The sequence below is a fragment of the Poecilia reticulata genome, linkage group LG2 (assembly GCF_000633615.1).
Source record: "Poecilia reticulata strain Guanapo linkage group LG2, Guppy_female_1.0+MT, whole genome shotgun sequence".
In the NCBI taxonomy this organism is placed as follows: Eukaryota; Metazoa; Chordata; class Actinopteri; order Cyprinodontiformes; family Poeciliidae; genus Poecilia; species Poecilia reticulata.
The window spans coordinates 6,600,428-6,614,429 of NC_024332.1; the positions used below are offsets into that span (position 1 = coordinate 6,600,428).

General features: G+C 39.1%; 1 protein-coding gene across 2 annotated transcripts in view; it reads right to left on the minus strand.

Moving 5' to 3' along the window:
• Nucleotides 1–3,279: 3,279 nt before the first annotated feature.
• The window catches only part of LOC103474271 (sodium channel protein type 2 subunit alpha-like), a 40,985-nt gene continuing 30,262 nt past the window's right edge, over nt 3,280–14,002 (minus strand). Inside the window, exons 22-28 of one of the 2 annotated variants that reach the window (XM_008425112.2) lie at nt 12,808–12,846; nt 12,228–12,503; nt 11,485–11,538; nt 11,070–11,207; nt 8,779–8,883; nt 8,415–8,685; nt 3,280–8,318 (exon numbers count right to left, since the gene is read on the minus strand). In XM_008425112.2, the coding sequence (XP_008423334.1) occupies nt 7,126–8,318; nt 8,415–8,685; nt 8,779–8,883; nt 11,070–11,207; nt 11,485–11,538; nt 12,228–12,503; nt 12,808–12,846 (2,076 nt within the window). In that variant the 3' untranslated portion in view covers nt 3,280–7,125. The remainder of the gene's footprint in view (nt 8,319–8,414; nt 8,686–8,778; nt 8,884–11,069; nt 11,208–11,484; nt 11,539–12,227; nt 12,504–12,807; nt 12,847–14,002) is intronic. The other variant, XM_017310640.1, reaches the window with a different exon arrangement.

Genomic DNA, 14,002 nt, shown 5'->3' on the forward strand with positions numbered 1-14,002 from the left:
TATCGCTTTAATTTTTTTTAACTAATGTTCTTCTCTCCTAAAACCCCTTCCAAACTGGCTTTATTCAGCCATGTCCTTTGCTTACTGAAAATCGACTTAAAAACAGAATTAGCAGGGTGAATTTTAGGGTCATTGTATTTATAAAATTAATTTAAAGGGGTTTTTTTCTTGTAGGTGTTTGGCTCATCAGAATTTTGAACAGTGGACCACCTCTTAGCCCAACGTGTCTCAAATGTATAAAGGTGATGAAAACTACAGGTCAAATATGATAATTCAAGTAAAACCAAATGTTTGTCACCGATCATACTTTAGCTTTGTGATTAGGCACAACAATTAGCAAATCCCAGTTTGCAACAAGACAGCCACTTGAACAACTATTTCCAAGTTTATACTTTCAAAAAATTAAGACAAAAGGGACACGAGACAGTTTAGGACTAGACTTATTCCAATGCTCAACATCTTCTTTTGCTTGTTAGCATGCTAGCATCCTTCTGTAGACGTAGCTTAGACTATTCAGGTTTCTGCTGTAAATTATGACGTGTTTGAGCAAGGTGTTTAAGCAAAGTTTATATCACGCTAACTTTTGCATGTTTACCAACAACAAGGTATACATGCATACTTTTTTAGGTTATCAGCATTATGCATATAATAGCTGAGGATAAGGTGTTGCTAATCACACATCTACCTAAGATTTTCACCATATTGACAGAAGTGTAAGCAACTGTACACATATCAGTTGTGTACAGTTTGTGAATCAAAGTTGCACAAGTCATTTAAGCGATTTTTGACCTAGTAATTAATTAATTTAAAAACAATAAACATTCAGAGATGCTGCATAAAAATCTTTCAGCTGATCCATATTATTACCTGTTAACTAAAAACTGTTTTGAGGTTTTCGGATATGGTTCTGCTTTTAGTTCTACTGGATTATAAGGTGTTATAACTCTACAGAAAACTCACATTAGAAATGACGTTGTTAAAATGTATTTATTAAGACCGGCTGTTTGTGATAATAAATATGATAATTTGTTGATGCATTTAAAAACAGATAGCCTAACTACGAGGTGCTCTTAAATGCGCAATACCCACAGCAATAATGCTGCTAAAAGTTGTCGTTGGACTTCTGCCAACACTAGTTTTAAAGATGGTTATAATTTAATTAAAATATATATATATTGATATTGAAAAAACTACGTCAGACTTACCACTCCAGGTTATGTACTGCCGCTGACAGCTGTCCTGTTCATTCCTCAAAATTTCAGTGACCCTGTGTGAGTCCACGCGCAGCAATTTTCTGTCATCATGGTCACCTATAATCCGGATAAAGTTTTACATGAGTGAAGGATTAGAAAAAACGTAACAGCATGGTTAGACGATGTAGTATATAACAGCTTCAGGGGCTCTTACACTTTCTGGAATCAGCGTTTGTCCTAGGTTGTACATCCATTTTTTAAGTCCACAGATCTGTAGCAGGCAGATAAACTATCGGTTAATAACCTATAGAAACGTTGGCGGGACTTTTAGACTGAAAATATGTCTAAAAAAGGAGAAGGCACAGAAAGAAGCGGCCATTGTTGATAGAAAGCAAAATTTGAGGAGTTTTGTTAGCACATTACCGTCTGAGAGGATTTCGGTCGCCAATAGAGGCAGCAGGTGTGGAGTTTTGTTTGGTACATAGTTCCCACGAAGCTGAACCGGAAGTGAGCCGCACGCGCATACCACTGCCCCCGATAACATTTAGTTTACTGCTTAGTGAACATGATAGCATACACCATGGAGGAGCTTTCCAGCCTGAAATTCATTTACACATACAATGAGGGTTTCACTGGCTTTGTATAGGACGTACAAACTCTCCACATGAATTTAGTGTTAATTATACCTGACAAAATGTAAGTTTCCTCTAAAGGTAAGTATTATTCATGGGATGAACAAAAAAAAACGTGATTTTCTCATTTTCATCCAGCAGATGGCGTTTCACTCCTAAAGAACCAACTTCCTGTTGGTTGTCGCTGACATCATTAAATACGAGGGCAGCTATTCTTCTTGACTTAGGTGTATTTCTTTATTGCACTGTTTCCAAGTTACATTTTCAAGAACCTTTAACTGACTGTTACACAAACACAGACAAGCCGCAGGTTTCTTGTAGGGATGTTTTTGTGTGAATGAAACATGGTGACTGTGATTGGATGTTGTTACGCCTTGGAACCTCTAGGGTGCACTGCTGAGCTAACCACAACCATATGGATCCTATGGGTGAGGCTTGTTTGACCAGCTTGTTTTTAAAGCACTTTATTTCTTTATGGCTCATTGTATAAATCACACAATAATAAGAGCTAACAGCAGGCGATGTGCACAATATGAGCAAATAATGTAAAGCAAATACAGCTTTAAGATCATTCAACAATGGCATAGCCTTACAATGGATTCCATTAGGAACACGAACGCGTACAATGCACGTCTGATAAGGTGTGCTGTGCGTTTGGAAGGGGAGGAAGGGAGTTTGCCTTTTTGTTTGCAAGGTATTATGGGTAGGCAGGCTGCTGATCAATCACAGGCAGCAGAGCTGTGATGTTGGGTCGCTAGGCAACAGGAGGGGAGAAGAAGCAGAAGCGAAAGCGTTTGAAGGAAGCTTCAGGGTTGGGGGTTGTCTCAGCTTTTTGTCCCCGTCTCCTTCCTGCCTGTTACACCGAGCAGCTTCTCCTTCACGTCTTGTCAGACGGAGAACATCTGTCCGAGTCTTTTTGAGATGATTTATCTACCTAGAAATCTAATCATTCTAATAAGAAACAGAAATGAAGATCGAGGTAACATCTCCATATTAATCTAAATCCTTGATTTGATTAAATAATCTCACAATAGTATCCACTCGTTTCACCCTCTGGCAGGGGTGATTGACCTACTTTCACACTCCCAGTGGTCAACATCCTCCCCAATATCTTCATGCTGAAAACGCAGTCACATAATATATAACCCATAGTGCCTTGCAAAAGTATTCAAACAACAAATATTTTCACGTTTTGTCAAGTTAAAATCACAGCCCATGGAGGCGTTTTATTAGAAGTGAAGCAACATTGTGACATATTAGTCTCACATCGGTTTTCTTTTATGTAAAAACAAATGTTGCACCTAAATTTTGTTGGCCTATCACAAAATGACAAACCGCCTCTTACCTCCTCCCGTCACTGCTCTCTCTATCAAATGAATGCATCTGGCATGCGCAATAGGTTTTCCAAAATAGGTTTTATTCTGGAATTCTAGATTTTGTGTTTTGTTGCCACATCTTTGGTTATAACAAAAAAATAAAATAAAAATAGTCACTTGTCACATTTTGCAAATCGATACAGAGGTGTAACATGAGATTGAATCACATGAATGATCCTGACTGACCTCTAAAGCCATCGCCTTTCATCACACTCCAGGACGTCGATGAACTCAAAGAGTGATGTGGGAAATAAAAAACGAAGGAGAGGAAAAAGTAATAATAATAAAAATAAAACAAGCAATTACAAAAAATATGTTCTTTATTCTTTTGGCTTGAAAATGATATCATCATGTGAGTGGAGAGTAGTCACTTCCTGCATGCAGTTCACTAAAACACTACAAGCGCAATGAGAGATGGCTACGGATTGCTTCATGGTTCCTATCTACAGACATGGGGACCAAACATGTGTTTCATCGGGTGTTACAGTGCAGAAAAAAAAAATAAATAAAAAAAATACATCTTATAAAAAAGAAAAATAAATCAGAAATTAAACGCGAAGACGTGAAAATGCACTCATATCTACATTAAAAATGTTATTTATAATCGGCAGAACAGAAGCGACCTTCGGAGCCCGGTGGCACACAAACACACTCGCTCAAATAAGAGATGGATGGTGACATTCCCGCTGAGTCTTGCGCAGATACGGACATGTACAACAGCCACGCGTGGAATTACATAGCAGTGGGGATAAAAAGTGCTCTTACATCAAATGTAAGTAAGTGTGATGCATACTGTGGGCCCAAATAGCTATTTACAAACCGAACCACTACATTAAAAACCACTCGCTTCTCAATTGAAACAACATGAACGGCATACAAACATTTTTGTGATATTACAGCTTTTAATTGTCATGTTCTAGCTTGAAAGCAGGTAGAAAGACATCTTTTTTTTGTCTTTGTATAGTTTGTTACTTAAAGACATTTTGTTTACAGGAGCTCTGTGGGATGTAGAGAGGAGGGGGACGGGGGTGTGGAGGATAAACAGGAGCACAGTGAATGCAACATGACAGCGGGTGAACAAGTAGGTCGGAGTGTTACCTTAAAAGACAGACTTTTTTTGGGAAATTCGCTTAACTTTGCTGCCAAGAGATAGATGAGGATATTAATACCACTCCCGTAATGGCACACAGTGGAACCTTTTGCAGGGAAAACAACTAAATACGTTCTGCTTTGAAGTACATACAAAACTACCATTATCCATCAAGGTCTGGTCAACGTATCTGGTACGAGTTGCATCCACCTATTGCTAAGAGGTCTAGTTTCAGTATTTCTTGCCAACATATGAAATGGTGCCAAAAAAAGCCAAATCTCTGTCAACAAGATGTGCAAAGTAAATTAGGAAGACCCATTCTTTAATGAACAGAAAAATTGCATCTCAGCTGCCTCAGGTGCCGGGCTGTTTTCACGAGTTTGCCATTTTGTACCCAACTTTTTTCCAGGTACGAAACGAGCCGTGAAAGAGTGGGTGTCTCAGACCAATCGTGGTTTCAATTGGCTGCTTTGACAACCGGGTATTTAAGGAAACTTTTTATAATTTACATACATATCATTTACAAAGTCTGTTGTCAGGAAATCAGGACTGTTTTGGTTTATATTCTCTTATATTTTCTGAGAGTAGGCAAAGAGTCTCCAAAATCAATGGAAGAGTGATACAAAATCTTTAGAAACTAATATACATTAAAAATAAATTAGATGTTGTATTTGTACTTTATCATTATTATAATTTCTAATTATTCAAAAATATCTAAGCAGAAAGAAAAAATAAATTACTGCACAATGGATTAAGCATATTTGTGGAAGGGTACAAAATGGAAGAAGGGATGGCATGGTTCCGAAATAGCATAAAAAGGAATTGACCACGTTCCTAGCTAACTCTAACAACTTTATCCAAGGTCAGTGCTTGAAATAAGCATGACTTTTTTACTAAGTTGATCTTTGGAAAACACAGCTCAGCTGCTATTTGCACCATTGGTCTTTAACCACAGGACATTTAATATGTAATATCAATCTGTGCCCACCAGGGTTACGTTCCAACCAAGAATCTACTTATATTCTAATGTAGGGAATTATAGCTGTTTGACTCCAGTAAAGAATATCTCGATCCATTTAATGTGGTCCAAACGAATCCATACACATTTAGTCAACCATGCATGTTGATATATTCCCTATTTCTTCCCTTTGTCTTTAAACCGCACTCACACTTTGCTTAGTCAGAAGACAAAATGATCTCTTCTATGTGTTTTCGATAAAATTTAGTTTGGATGGTAATATAAACAACAAAATATGTATTTATGCTAATGACAATAGCAACATTTGTCAGGGTACCTGCCACTCATTAAAAATATATCCATAAGTGGTTGAGCCTTATATTTGACACAATTCTTGATTGTAGCCATAGTCTGAAACATGATTACTAAACAACGCCACAAAACATTTATCAGCAGTACCTTACTGCTGATAAGGTAGCTAGTACTAGCAACTAGCTTGCTATTTAGCAAGCTAGTTAGTTTGCTAACTATCTAGCATTTCTTAGAAAGTCTCCTTTTTACCATTTAAAAAAGTGGATGGTGGTCTTTTTCTTTTCTCTACACAACTACAACAACACTGATAATGAGAAGTGTTTAACATTCAGCACTGAACCTTTTCACAATCTCAAAGTATGAAAATATGATTCGACTGACAGTTTCCATAAAGCAGATATGCTAATGAAAGGAATCCATTATTGCGGTGAGTTTAGAATGGCTCAAAACAATCCATAGTTTAAACCATTACAAAATTAAGGGACACAAAACAAAAAACAAAAAACATTTTGGTGTATGAATATCAACACCTACTGTTAAGGACAGACACATAGTTTGACATAAAGACTTGTTTAGTTATTTTTTTTACATTTAGATTAAAAACAGGCACTCTGATCAGATCAACAGTCTGATTTAGGTTGGGTTCTGCCAGACAGACGTCAGATGGGAACACTCCTGGACATAGCTTACCTAGAAATGGAGTCTAGCCTAGGCACAAGAGTGGTGCCAATTGTATCATCGAAATCTTGGCAAAAAAGCAACCAAGAATATTTCCCAAGTTTCTTTAATTGTGTCTTTTTCCTCCAGATTGCATACATTCAGCTTCTCTGTTTTTAGAGAGGGATTTTTCTACTGAAACTGGAACATGGCATTAGACAGTGATTTCATAAGTCACCGATGGGACACCAGTGATTACAAGTTATTCACTCATTGCACTTCAGTGGTTATGTTCCAGTTTCACATATTGTATGAACCACGAGCATTTTGGTACTGACCCTGCACTGTGCGAGTTTCAGACAGCTGTAGTTTCCAGCATCGACTTTTTCTGCCCTTGGTGATTGTACGTGAGTGAAAGCAGTGGAGACATTCTCAAAAATAAAGTAGAAAACATTCTTTTTCATTAAAATAAAATAAAAAATCCTGAACTGAAACAAAAGACAATGCAGAGAACCTGTTAAGTGATACAGCAATTTTTCAATTCAAGACACTGGATTTATAGAAGTAGCAGCAGCACTAGCTACAGACAAATTAACAGTACACTCAAGTGTCAGATAGTAACAACAACCAAAAGGAAAATCACAAGCGTTTTGCAGAGAGGCTGCACTATGTTCCACTCAATCTCTGGCAGTGTCTGCTGGATAACTTGCTTCCATTTTCCCTCTCTGGGAAGAACCCACATTTTTGTATTTATTATAACAGCGCTCCCATTTTAGGCCTCCCTGGCACAGCGATCCTCATCTCCAAACAATCAATGGATAAGCACACATCTATCTACCTCCTCTAGAAGCTGTAAACAAATTTCCCCCATATAACTGATGCATTGTTTGTTCCGTTTTGTAGAAGTCTATTTTTTTCTATCTTTCAAGTCTTTCCCTTTGTTTTCCTTTTCCCTGTTTTCCTTTTCGTATTTGTCCTTGTCCGACTTCGTCACGCTGTTGTAGGAGGGTGGGGAGGCGGTAGACGGAGTCATGTCTGTTTTGTCTGAGGTGGAGTTCTCGTTGAACTTGCTGATGACCATCACATCCTTGTCTGGGTCGCGGACACCCTCCTTTAGCTGCTCTTTGTAGAGAGCGGAGGCCTTTTTCATGGCCTGTTGGATCATGTAGCGCCGGAAAGCTCTCTGGATAACTATGGCCGACATTTCCTCCTGCTTGCGGCGCAAGGTGGTGGTAATAGGCTCATAGGACACTTTAGAGGGGTTGGAGGCCATGAAACGCTCCTCCATCTGTCCACGCAGCATGTCCATCTCCCCACCTTCGCCCAAAACTCGTTTGGTGAAAGCGAACAAGATGTCTAGGCAGTGAATGCGTTCACCACTCACCATTGGCAGATCCATGGCTATGAGCTGGATCATGTTGGGTTTGGCAATGCGAAGCGGTGGATCGAGGGCATCCGCAAAGTCAGAGAGCTTGTTGTACTCCACAAACTGAGTGGCGTCAGGATCGAAGCGCTCCCACACTTCGTAGAACATCTCAAAATCGTCCTCGCTTAGTGGTTCGGCGCTCTCCTCTGTGGCCACACTGAAGTTCTCCAGGATGACGGCAATATACATGTTGACCACAATCAGAAAGCAAATGATGATGTAGCTGACGAAGAAAAAGATGCCTACTGAAGGGTTACCGCAGTTGCCTTTGTAGAAGTTCCCAGGGTGCTCTATCTTGCTGTCACAGTCTGGCTCTCTTTTGTTCAGGATGGGCGCCAACAGGCCGTCCCACCCAGCTGATGTTGTGATCTGAAACAAGCAGATCATGCTGTTCCCGAAGGTCTCAAAGTTGAACATGTCGTCGATCCCCGACTCTCTCTTGACGTATGCAAAGTTGGACATTGCGAAGATAGCATAGATAAACATAACCAAGAAAAGTAGAAGGCCGATGTTGAACAAGGCAGGGAGTGACATCATCAAGGCAAAGAGGAGAGTCCGGATGCCCTTGGCACCTTTTATAAGGCGGAGGATGCGGCCTATCCGGGCTAGTCGGATCACTCGGAACAACGTTGGGGATACAAAGTACTTCTCAATAACTTCGGATAAAAACATACCTGCAAAAGGAAAAATTATTAGAATGATCCAAGCAATTTGAAAAATAAAAAAATAAAATCTATAAAAAAGTCAAATAAATCTGAATATTCTCTTACCTACAATTGAAAGAATCACTACCACAAAGTCAAATATGTTCCAGCCAACAGTGAAGTAAAAGTGTCGCAGAGAAATCATTTTGAGTGCACACTCCCCGGTGAAAAGCACAATAAAAACCAGGTTGATCCAGTAGAGGATTTTGTCCATTTCCTTGGTTTGGTCATCTGTCTCTACCATCATCGTCACCATGTTAAGACAGATGAGGATCATGATTACAATATCGAATGCCTGCTTTGTGACACAGTCAAACACAAAGCCTTGAAATGCGTTCTGAAAGAAGATGGACAAAGAAAACAAAAGCGTTAATTTTTCACACCAATATTTGCAGTCATTTCACTTCAACTGAGCAAAGAATAGCCTTACTGTTGGCCGAGGAATTGGCTTTTGTGGTTTCTTTGAACCCAACTTCTTCATGGCATTGTAGTATTTCTTCTGTTCTTCTGTCATGAAGATATCTTGACCTCCAAAGTAAATGAGAAACAAAAACAACTGGTTACAACCTCACTCTGTAATGTTTCCCATTACAAAGTAGAAAAGTGTGCTAAAAGTAAATGCATGAAAAAGATGTTGTATTTTCTAATAAATTTTCACAAAGTCCACCATCTGGAAAATCATTCACCATGCTCACCCCAAAGTCAGACCATCTGCTAGTCCTCTGTTTTGCCATTCAAAAGTATTTGTACACTTTGAAATGTTTTTCATTTCAGGCTGATCGGTGCATTTCCAGGAGAACATGTCTACGTGGCCAGTTCAGAAAATCAGCTCACCACAAGCTAACTCATGCTTTCTAACCCACAGCTATGCCTGCATCTTGCCAAGCAACAGAACTGTATAAATAATGAAATGCAGCATGAATAATTTAGTGTTGACTATATGAAGGTAACAGTGGTGTTTTAGGACGAGATTAACAAAGGAAGTGTAAAAGTCAAGATGAAGCTGGCTCACATATCAAGAGAAAATTATTATAATACATTTTTGTTTTTATCCACTTCGACCAAATCCAAATAGAAAATATATTGAATTTCTAGGACTTTGGGACTCCACTTTTTATCTACTCTTGTTTTCTTGATTAAAGGGGCAACATTATGTTTTTACCAGGCACATAGTGCCATTTTATAGCACAATAAAGTAACTATGTTACCTTTGTTTCTTATGAAAAAATGCTATATACATATCAAATATGATTTACATAAATTTTACTTTAAATTGGGTGTCTGACTTTTTTAAAACTCTTGCTCTGACTCAAGTAGACATCACAATGTGGTGTCTCTATTAATCTTTTAACAATGTTTTTACCAGCGTTGCACTGAGAAGTAGCTCCTATAATGAGCTCAGCAGATGCCCAATTCCCCCAGGTGTTTGCTAATTGCTGCTGGCTAGTCTGAAGGAGCTGCATTGGGTAGTTGCGGGGGGAGGTTGCTCTCTGAAGTGGAAGCTTGGAAACTGCAGCTCCGAAGGTGGTGTTAGGTTCACCTAAGCATTTTGCACAGCTGTATGGTTGCCAAGGGAGATTTAAGGATTTGTCAAACATGCATTAAAGAATAAAAGGAGAAACACTCCAGGTACGTTTTTGATGCGTGAATAACATTATAGCACAGTGAAACATAATACTGCCCCTTTAAAACACTTAAGAGTGTGAAAAAAAAGGAATCTGTAAGAAGGAAATACTTTTTTCACTATATTCATTTACCATACATTTCAGCCAGCGCAGTAACTGAGCTGTCACTATGCAGTTCACTGAGTGCGTGTCTGCAGGGAGGACTGGTGTCAACCATCTGTGTGAAGCTGTGTCTGTGGGGTTGGATGCTCCACTCCGACTGATCCTGACTCAGTTAAGTTATCCAGCCAGCCTGCAGCAGACACAGAGCAAGCCCTCCACCCGTCTCCCTCTTCACCTCCCCCACCACTTGGGCGTCGCTAGTCCTTCTCGTTAGGTCCTGGCTGAACGAGAAGACATAATGCCAGACCGCATTTGCTGTTGGCGCTGCATGCTTTGAGGGCACGCAGGGTGTTTCTCGGTGACTCATGCACCCTCGGTGATCCTAGGCTGCTGCAGGTCCTTCTCTGTGCAGCAGCCGATCATTAGTTTGCGTCTTTCTTGAACGCAGCTGTGAGTCTGTGAGCTAAATTCGGGGCTCGAGTTGCTCTGTGTGGAGGCTGCTGCTTGTGTTTGGCCCTGTGTGACGCAGCACCAGTACCTGCTGCTGTTCCGTTTCAAAAATGGCAACACCGCGGAGTGAAATGAAAGACGCCCGTGTCGACGTTAATAGTAGCCAGCACTGTAAGGTAAGCAATAATTTGCTCTTCAACTTCTTGTCAGAAATGCCAGACTTTTCAAAAATATTGCTCCCTCTGCAACCGATATGGGGAACAAAAAGCAGTTTTACTATGGCGCTGAAATGTAAGGAGTGGAGATGAGCAGATCAGGAATGATTAAACTTGTGGCATCAGATTTTAACTACACTGCAAAAACACAAAATCTTAATAAGAATTGTGTAAGAACTGTATCTATGCCAAATCCATCAAATCAAATTAATTAGTGTTCTCATTCTCAATAAACTAATATATACATTTTCAGATTAATAGATAAAATTCAGTTCTGTTTCCATTTAAAACAACTTTCCCGTCTATGACTGTTAGGAAATGCAACTTATCTTTTTTTTCTGCTGGTTGAAGTTGTCGATGATGACGCCAATAAACAGATTTAGAGTGAAGAAGGAGCCAAAGATGATGAAGATGACAAAGTAGAGGTACATGTACAGATTCACTTCATACTCAGGCTGCTCCTCCAGCTACAAAGGAAGAAAGAACAAATGAGAAATTATATTTAGAAATAGTGGAAGGTGAAGAGCAAAATTGGTGTTACAAAAAAAATAACAGGGTGAATATTATATATTTTTACCCCACATGAATAAATGTACTCAAATTAAGAGTTGTAAATTTTTTTCAGATTTTCAGAATAGAATTCTAGTACTGCCATAAATTACACATTTTTGGTTTTTAAACATTATCAGGGGTGTGAAATGTGAATGTTTTAGTGAGTATCATAACAAGCAGCAAGAGACTTACATTTCTAGAGTCCACAGCAGCATACATGATGTCCATCCAGCCTTTAAATGTCGCCTAAGAGCAGAAAGAAGATAGAATAGTGAGATTGTGTGTATTTTCCAACATATTAAGTACATGTAATTTAATATGCTTATAGGTAATACAATAAATCTATTCTTATCTGATTTAACGAGTCAAAAAGAAACAGAAAACATTTTTGTCACATTAATTCCACTGACAGTTTTTTCTACAAAGGAAGAGGTTTCTGTATTTTAAAAAAATCTAAGACTTTCTGACCTTTCTGGAGTTGAAAAAAAGAACTCATAAACTAATTTTGGAGTTTACATAAAGGTAATATGAAAAAAGGAAGTAGGTATTCAAAGTAAAGTATCTAAGACATCTGGGTATAACCTTATTTGATCTCTCTTGCTGACAAAGCTTACAGTGCAAAAAAATTGATTGCTACCAAAATCTTTAAAAGGGTTATTAGTCTGGGTTCTGAATAGTAAGTCGGGTGGAACATCTGGGAGAGGAGACGTCAACAGGGCCGATCAGCCAATCAGACGTGGAATTTAAGAAACCATCCAAACCACATTGCAATACACAGAAAATAATATCTTTCTTCTACGTTTCTTTAAACTCAGAGAGGAGAATGGAAGATAAGACAGATGTTGAAGACAAAAGTACGGTCATTTATATCCAAAGGACACTTTGAAATACATTTACAGGCATCCAAACAGCTCTTAGTCATAAATCAGACTTACCACTTGTAGCAGAGCCAGGTAGCCAGCTCCGACGTTGTCAAAGTTGATCTTGACGTTCTTCCAGCGGGCGCTGTTGTTAACCAAGTTTAGGCAATCCGACTTGTTGTTGACGACACTGATGGGGAAGAGCTCGTCTGTGGTGGTGTTGACACAATGGTAGTACTTCCCCGCAAAGAGGTTGACACCCATGATGCTGAAGATCAGCCAGAAGATGAGGCAAACCAAGAGCACGTTCATGATGGAGGGGATGGCGCCAAGTAGAGCGTTCACCACAACCTGAAGGCGATCGAGTACAGGCCTGGATTTAGTCGTCTGCAGTGGCTCAGTCAGAACTGGTCTGATTTTAAAACTTTACTGCTTGATTTCATAGAGCCACAGAGGATATACTTTACTTACAAACATCAAAGTTATGTGAAGATTTAAAAGGTTATCAAAAGCTATTACTCAACTATTTTGTATAGACACATAAAGCACTTAACCCCACACACAGATATTTACAAAGAAAATTATAGGTGACGAAGAAGGTGAACAGGTGAAAAATCTTAACATTTGATAGGTAAAAAAGCAAAACAGAAAAAACCTTAGAGAGGCGGGATGAAGTCACAACATTTTTGTTTGACTGTAAATGAAAAAAAGACACACAACAAAGAAAAAAATTACAGGTTAAAGGCACAACACGAGCAACATCAGAAACCAACGCCCGAGGACAGCAGTATCACAGTTAATCCATTGAGACAGAGTGAGCAAAGTCATGCATGCAGAAGAGTTGTGTTGAATTGCAAGGAGAGGAAATGTGTAGCAGAAGTAGCAGTAGGCATGCAGTCTTACAGGCAGGAGCCCTAACCAGCCATTTAAAAACATTCTGTCTGGAAAACAAGATGCCACAATGGAGAGCAAATTATGAGAATGAGAACAAAAATTATACAGTGTCGTCGTCCCTTTGGAGCACAGTTTTTGCTGGTGACAAGCAATTGGTAAGAAACCGCATCGAAAGCTTCGCGACATGGAAACAGAATGATGTGATAGGAATGCTTTGTTTTGTGACAAAATGGTGGGCAAACTGAAAAAAAAAACAGTAACAAGCGGTCTGGCAAACAGGTTAATGGGTTGAAAAGTTAAATTTTTATAAACGTATCTGACAAATTAAAAGACTGTGGAGGTTATTGTGATTGTGGGCAGAAGCTGCTGTGATATTAGCTTAGCATAACACTCAAGACTTAGCCTAGCTAACAGGAAATATGTATTATGTCTAAAACTAAGCTTTTTGACAGTTTTACTGAGTTAGACAGAGTGTTTCCCCTCATCTGATTTACAGGTTAAACTAAACTACAATTACAACTGCTTATTTTTTTATTTAAATTTTGTTTGTTTCAACTAAGAAGCAACAAATGCCACATTAAGGTGGCCGTTGTTCATTTTGCCCCTTGGTCCATTTGTGCCCCCATTTTTTTGGAGTCATCAGACATACCAGATTTCATACCTACCAGGCGTCAGTTTCTTCCCACATTGAAAACTTAATTAACGATCTGGCGACAATTAAACGTCACTAGAAATTCTCAAAACCTCACTGATTATGTGATTTTAAAATCTGTCAAATCCACCCTGGGTGTTGGGAAAGGTTTGTAGTTGATTTAAAAACCGCTTTCCCTAAAACCTTTGAAAGAAATGGTAGCTAATAGAGGTGTGCCGATCGATCGGTCACCGATCATAATCGGCCGATTTTTGTGAAAAAGTGCATGATCGGTGATCGGCGATCATTGGCTCTTGTTGCCGAT